Source organism: Arachis hypogaea, chromosome 10 (assembly GCF_003086295.3).
Source record: "Arachis hypogaea cultivar Tifrunner chromosome 10, arahy.Tifrunner.gnm2.J5K5, whole genome shotgun sequence".
Lineage (NCBI taxonomy): Eukaryota > Viridiplantae > Streptophyta > Magnoliopsida > Fabales > Fabaceae > Arachis > Arachis hypogaea.
The window spans coordinates 76,104,796-76,112,752 of NC_092045.1; the positions used below are offsets into that span (position 1 = coordinate 76,104,796).

The 7,957-nt window shown below is 30.4% G+C and overlaps 1 protein-coding gene across 1 annotated transcript; it reads right to left on the reverse strand.

Moving 5' to 3' along the window:
- Positions 1-2,203: 2,203 nt before the first annotated feature.
- LOC112715710 (organic cation/carnitine transporter 1) lies at positions 2,204-4,793 on the reverse strand. Its single transcript, XM_025767524.3, has 2 exons — positions 4,198-4,793; positions 2,204-3,620 (listed from the first exon to the last, which is right to left on the reverse strand). The coding sequence occupies exons 1-2, from the start codon at positions 4,604-4,606 to the stop codon at positions 2,404-2,406; spliced, it is 1,626 nt and encodes a 541-aa protein (XP_025623309.1). The 5' UTR covers positions 4,607-4,793; the 3' UTR covers positions 2,204-2,403.
- Positions 4,794-7,957: the final 3,164 nt, after the last annotated feature.

Consider the following 7,957-nt stretch of genomic DNA (forward strand, 5'->3'; position numbering starts at 1 on the left):
CTGGCAAATGTAAATGTTAAATTCAACGCTCATATTGGATATGCTATTCCCTTATCAACCGAAAACCTCGGAAGATCTTTAAGTTTGGCTTATAAATTCCATAAGATAGATTTAATGGAACAAAATGATGAACCATTTTCTATCACATATGCAATTAACTATGCGCTGACAAATAGTTATCATAGTATAGACTTCAAAAATAAAGAAAGAATTTATGTTGATGAACTATTTCAAAAGTTTGTAAAAACAGAAATTCCAAGATATAAAGCTATTGAAAAACCAGTTTTATTATTAAAAGAACCATCAAGAAATTCATTTTCATCATCCAGTTTTAGAATAAGAGAATCTAAAATTAACAGCCCCCTAAGTTTATCTCATTTAAAAGTTGAAGAAAAAGATTCTGAAATAAAGGAGTTAACGAAAAGAATAGAAAAGTTGAATGAAACTCTGAATAATAAATTATGACGATAAATAAAGAAGAAATATACATATCTTATCAAGATAAGAAACAAGAACTCTTTGAAAGAGAAAATCGTTTGAAATACCTAAGGTTTTCTACAATAAATCAAACGGCATTTGAAACATTACTAATGATCTGTAATAATTTAAAAAAGGAAGTTGAAGAATTAGAAAAAATAATAGAATCTTTAGAAAATAATCATGAATCTATGGCAGAAGATGCTGAAATTTCAATATGAAAGATTTCCAAAAAAGACTTATTTCCTTAAAAACTACTAAAAGAAATATGAAAACAAGGTTTTTGGCTATAGCCATGAAAATAAGAAGACTAGCAATTGAATCTTCAGAATTGGAAGTAGAAATTAAAAAGATAACTAAGAAAATAATTAAAACAAGAAAACTTTTACAACATGTAAGGACCAAGAAAACAGTTAAAAATCTAAAAGAAAGTATTAAGAATAAACGTATTTTTCGTAGTCGAAGACTACATTATCTTCATATTCAAAGCATGATTACATTACAAGCTTTAGAATCAAGAATACATGTTCAAAATATTCAAGTAATGCAACCTGAATCTTTACAAACAGTTCAAGTTGAATCCGAACAAAATTTACAAGAACCTTTATCACCTGTACAAAACCCTGAAACAAGCATATAAAATGCCTGGAAAGCCAAGATATTGTTTACAAGATTTAAAAATGTTAAAAGAATGGATGGAAATTGAAAAAGAAAAATTAGAAAGAATTTTAGAAATAAGAAACAGTACAAAAATAAGAGAAGTTATTAATGATATGAAAAATTATATCAAAGAAAAAGACACACAAATAGAAAATTTTGTTTCCAATAATCCAAATGAAAAAGAATATTTCAAAAACTTACAAATAAGAGCTATGGAATCTCTTAAAAAATGTTAAGAAATAAAATAGAATTAAGAAATTATAAATATGATATTAGAATCATAAGTACATATCAAGGTTTAATAATAAACGGAAAAATTGAAATTGTAAGAGAAATTATGGAAGCAATTTATACTTCATATTTTGAAACAGTAGAAAAATTTTACCAAAATCCATTAAACATAATACCTCAAGATAATTTTGTCCAAATCAAAAATCTTTTTGAAGCAGATTATGAAGAATTAGTAGAAATTTCGAAAGAAGAACTAATTGAAAAATCGAAATTGAAAAATTGGTATCAGAGCCAAAGTAACGATTCAAAAGCAACACTTTCCACTTAAAACAACGCTTTTTAATAACACGCTTTAAAACCACTAAAAGACAAAAATCTGTAAATCTGTACAGAATCAAATCTGCACACTAGATGGACCCTATGCAAGTTGTATGCATCTTATGGCCACCATATATTGATGCGTGGTTATATATAGGCTTTAGAGACGTTGATTAGTTCTTAAATAATGAAGATCATAAATTAATATGAGTAGTCAAATTGAGAGTTATCACTTTCTCCCCACTCCGAAAGTATAATAGATTAACAGAGAATAAAAATATGAATTATTATTATTATAAATATAGTATTGTTTTTCTCTCTCAAATATTATTATAATATTATTCTTCTTAAAATATTTTTATGTTATTGTAAAAAAAATTATACTTAGATTAACTAAAAAATGCTATTTTACGGGAATTTTATTACGGAGCTTTTAACTAAATCACATTCTTCATTAAAACCATAAATAAAATTTACATACAGATAAATTTATATAGAATTTTCTTGTCATAGAAGATTAAAATAAATACTGAAATGCATTAAGTAGATGAAATAATTGACAAGCTTTCACCTTTCTACAAATACAGAGCTGCCTGAGTAGAAACTTTCCTTTTTTTTTCATTTGATTTTTATTTTTCGAAATTAAAACTTTTTCAAGCTCTGATAAGTAGTCAAAAGTCTAACGACTTAATTGACCAATGTTACCATTGACTTGAATCATTTTCCAAATTCTAGGCACCTAGAATGGCCATTAGAAACATGATTAAGAGCCTCCATCTCCTCCTGCTGCTTAAGTGTCTCATACAAAGGAGCATTCCTAGTCTCAGGAATCCAAATGCTCAAAACGCCACTAGCAATGGACAAGACCCCAAACACTATAAAAGAAAGTGATGGGCTCAATCGGCCCACCACCACGAGCAGCGGCGCCACCGACGCCCCGAGCATCAAAGTTTGCCTCAACATTGAGACAGCAAAGTTCCTCACATTTGTAGGAAACAACTCCACACAATAAATATACAAGATATCATAGGCCAAGGAAGAGCCCATAAACCCAACTGCCTCAACAATTAACTGCCCCCAGTTCCCGCCAAATTTGCCACGCGCCTTGGAATTTGAATACCCCTTTGAGAATATTAGGCACAGAATGCAAGAAACGCCTGCCACGTAGGATGAAACAGAGAATAACAACCTTCTGTTAAAAAATCCCAACAGAAAAGAACCAGCAAAAACAGCAGGGATTTCCATAACCGCATTTATAGCCACCGAGACATAAAGATTGAAATTCAAATTCTCCACGTTGAGTTGAACTCCGTAGTAAACAAATCCAACCCCAAACCCAGCAATCATAACAAGAACCATTCGTTTCGCAGCCCATTTTGTGGTCCAGAGATTCTCTCTCTTGTTCGAAATTGTTCCGGATTCTTCATCTTTCATTTCAGAAGGATTTGTTAAGGTTAGATTTCGAGGGAATTCGTCTTTGCCGTTTATTCTGGCGAAATATTTCAACACTTTCAATGCATCTTTGCTTCTGCCTCTTATTAGAAGCCACCTTGGGGATTCAGAGACCCAAGGGAGTATTATGATTGCGTATGCCAGGGGCAAAATGGACAAGAATTTGTACAAGTTCCTCCAATTTGTTCTGGTTGGGTATGCCAGAAGAGGGAGTGAGAGGAATCCAATTGTAAAGAAAAAAAAGCTGTATTGGCCGGCTTGGCCTCGCCACTTGCGTCCCACTGACTCTGTGGCGAGGACAAGGCAGCTTATGCCGATTCCTGATCTCGCAAACCCTGTTGCGAATCGGAAGAAGGCATAGGCGTAGATGTTTGGGGAGTAGGATGTGGCCAAAAATGTTATGGAGGTTAAGATGCATGAAATCATCACTGCTCTTTTTCTTCCAAGCCAAGTATCTGCTAGGTGCCCAAATATAGCAGACCCTGAACCAAAATTTGAACAACATGTTAGTTAATGTTGTTACAAAGTAACTAATTAGTTAATTACTAACACAATTCATATTCACAGCATCATATGTATGGATGCCCTTCCGTTAAACTAATCCACTATGTACTATACTATATTATATTAATATTATAGGCTATTGAGTCTTTGTATTACATGCTTGTGAATGGCCAAATTCATATCCAATATTTCACTTTTGCAATGGGTGAAAAAGTTTATTACATGGAACCAATTATTTTCGCAATTACATCTTCTATCAGTTGAGTCCAGAAAAGGGGATATAAAACCCTGTATGTTTTAGTACAAAATGCAATGTATTTGTCTATGTGTATATAAAAAATTAATTACCTTGTATTTATCTATAAATATATGTATTGTTTTATATACTTTTTTTCAACATTTATACAAATGACTGAGTTGATAACTAATTTTTTTGTACACATATTGACATAAAATATATATGAAGCATGAGAACTATATGATATCCTAGATTAAAAGTATAGAGTATATATTAGCATAAATGAATATAAACATAGTAATTAAACAGGTATATACCTAAAAGAGAACCAAGGAAGTTGACAGAAGCAGGAACAGCAGCAAGAAACTTCCTATCACATATAAGTCCCCATTCAGCTACGGTGGAGCTTCTATCTCCACCAACCCATTCCCAGCTCCCAGGCACCAAACCACAAACAGAACCGCCGCGGCCGTCAGTGCAGTACACCCCATTCTTGCACCTCCAAGGTGGCTGTGCATCACTGAAGATTGTCACCAATGTGCTCTGTGCATCAAATATCCATGCAAATGAAACCACAAGCACATGCAAGATTTGGGATAATCCAAGTGAGCCTACATAACCTTCCACAACTTCATCCACAGTTAGCTCAAGTTTTGTGCCTTCTTCACTTTCCACCAGGGTTGTGCCTCTTCTTCCATGACTCTCTTTTGATTGATCCTCTTCCATGATGCTTCCTACAATAATCAAAACACAATGGAAATAATTAATTATTATTAATGCCTATTGTTTTGCTCCCTTCCTAGAATGCACATACACTCTTATTTATAGTGTTATTGTGCTCTCATTCTATATTTCTAGAACATTAAAATAAAGTTGCAACAAAAATAAAATATATATAACTTAGACATGGGTTTTGTTTGTTAAAAGTCTCCTAATTAAAAGCATTAAAGACATAAAAGTAGGATCTTCTAAACATTTTCATTAATTCGTTCTCATTTAATATTAAAGTTTTTTTTTTTAATATAATGAATTTCTAGTTTTTTATCGTTAGATAGTGTCCTAATAAGTTGTCACAAATTTCAAAAGAAAAAAGTACCCCTCTTTTTCAATATATTAGTTGTTTTGTATCTGTAGCAATTTAGTTGTGGCTTTATGTTTTCAAAAAAAAAATACTACATAACTAATAAAATTTATTATTTTTATTTAATAAAAATATTTTATATTAAATAAATCCTAAATTCTAATAATATAAAAATAAGATATTAATCTAAAATATTAAGTAATATTGATAAAACGTATTGACCAATGACCCTTAATGTTTCTCTTCTAGTAATTAATTTACATTAATCGATTTCTGTTTATTCTAATATATATATTTATTAATCGGAGAGATAATATTGGTAGAAGTTAAAAAATTTGATAAGGAGTCTTTGCAAAAAGCTTTAATAGTTATTTTCTTAGTAGTGTATTTAATAAAGGAGAAAATTAATTTGAAATGAAAAGAGTAATGAAGACGAAAATAACATTCTAGTATAATTTTTCTTCTAAAATTTAATTTTAAGTTAATATAATTTGATACTCTTTTAGTTTATAAAATGTAACACTGATCTTTCTTTCATGTATCAAATCAAGGGTGCCAATTTTAGTTAGAGGACATTTAAACATCCATATATAATATTTTGAAAATCATATCCATATATAATTCACCCTCAGTATAAATGGAAAAAGAGATAGAGACTTCACAATAAAACTGGAGTCCTAATTGAATAATGTGAGATTAATGTTACTTGTTGGGAAATATGTCCTACATTTTTTTCCACTCAAACAAATAGAGATGCATGCACAATGTGAATGTCATCACTCATCACCTATACAAATGGTAGTGGATAGTGCCAATTTAAAAATCCTACATCGTATTATATTTGAATTGTAGATGACTCACTTATCATAAAATAAGTACCTAGTACAATAATTAATTATTGGTGGCTTAATTAAACCGTGATAACTATTAGTAATGGTAATCCATGGCTATGGGGCCCAAATTTTATAATAATAATGATAATGGTAGTTGATAGATGATTGAAGAAATTGAAATGGAAATCATGAAGACAAACACCCACTCACTGTGGGAATCTTGGTGAAAGTTTGTTTTGAGAGATAGTTGATTAATTTCTTGAGAAATGATACTTTTTTTCTTTTAATTTGAGAGATATTTAAATAATTATTTTTATTTAAAAAAATAACTATTTATATTTATGAATTTTATGAACGCTGATAAAAATATCTATTAAATAAAAAAATAATGTTATACTTATAAAAGATAAATTTTATACGATAAAAGTATCTAAATTTAATTTTTTTTCACTTTTTAATTATATTCTTAAATTATTTTCTTTATCTTCAACCTCAACTTCGACACCATCATCTTTTTTGTTTCCTAAATTCCAAACCTTCTCCATTCTCCATAACATAATCTTTGTAATCCACTCTACACTTTTAAAACCTCAAACACTTATTCTCTTAAGCCTCACTGCCTCCTTTACTCACTCTCACTGCCATTCTCCATCGTGTCCCTACAAATTCCTAATCATTGTTGCTGTTCGTTGCCAGTCTCTCATTGTGTCGTTGTTCGGCGTCGCGTCTTACGGTCGCCTCGCCACCACCAATAGATTCTTCTCCTCCATCAGCAGTGTCGTCGCATATTGTAGATTTCTTGCCAACAGATTCCCAATCGCGTCGTTGTTCGGCGCCGCATTTTGCGGTCACCTCACCACTACCAGCAGATTCTTCTCCTCCAATAAAAGTGTCCCGCGTCCAGCGTCCTGCAGATTCTTTGCCATCGCCAACAAAGTCTTCGTTGTCATTGGCTTGTTGTTCTTCTATTATTTTCTTCGATATTTTTTTTCATTATCATTGGTGGTGGTGATGTTTCGTATGTGGATACTCTGTTGAATTTGGAGTTACCGGAGAAGAAGCGAAAATTGAATGACGAATAATTGGTGATGGTGAGTTTGGAGTTTTTGTGTTCGAAGAATTAGAAGAAGAGATAGTGGTGTTGAGGTTGAAGATAAAAACGATAATTTAAAAATTTAATTAAAAAGTCAATAAAAAATTAGAATTTAGATATTTTTATCGTATAAAATCTATCTTTCATAGATATAACGCTCGTTAGTTTTCTTGTTTAATGGATATTTCTATTAGCGTTCATAAAATTTATGGACAGAAATAATTATTTTTTCTCTTTTATTTTTAAGGCCATTCTCAAAAATATGTCAAAATATGTTAAAACAAGCATCCACTTATTAATTTTCTTTTAAAAGTGCGAAATGAGACGAAAAATCTTATACAGAATTGTGAATTGAAATACACTAAGAGTTTATTATTATTATTATTATTATTATTGTTATTATTTTGCTCTATTCCGAACGAAAACTCTTTCCATGCACATACACAGACACAAACACATACACTACCAGAATTGAGAATTTATTATTAATTAAAAATATCTGCATTATTATCCCCACAAACTAACACCACCAGAAGTTTTTGTCTATTTGCCTATTATAAAGCATTTGTGATTTTCGAGCATGCGATATTATTCTAGCCAAATAAAGCACAACTCTATTTTGTTTTTATTGTTGATATTTGGCTCCAAGCCACGCATCACAAATACAATACGAAACTAAGTTGCAACAATAGAAATAGAAATAGTAGTTAGGGAGCTACAAAATCATGGGCTGGAAAAGAAAAATAAAAGGTAATTAAGATTTTTTCCTAAATGATATTTTGTTTGTAATAGTTATTTATTTAATTTTCGATTCATATCTAAGAGTTTAGATAAATTTAATAATAGTATGTTCTCTTATATTAAAATGTAGACTAAATTTATTGAGTTATCAAAACTTCAAAAGTATTTGTAAATTATCTATGCTAGAAACCAAGGGCAAAATTTAAAGAAAAAAGACTGTTTTTAATATATATAAAAAAGATAATTGTTTAATTTAAAATGAAATATAAATACTAATTTAACTAATATTACAATATCATTGCAATTGTGTATTCTAAGAAAATTCTTAC

Bases quoted from the DNA above. Each gene is read 5' to 3' on its own strand.
- LOC112715710 (XM_025767524.3), bottom strand. From the start codon at position 4,606: ATGGAAGAGGATCAATCAAAAGAGAGTCATGGAAGAAGAGGCACAACC. The intron at 3,621-4,197 runs GTATATACCTGT...ATTTTGGTTCAG, and splicing joins CTTCCTTGGTTCTCTTTTAG to GGTCTGCTATATTTGGGCAC.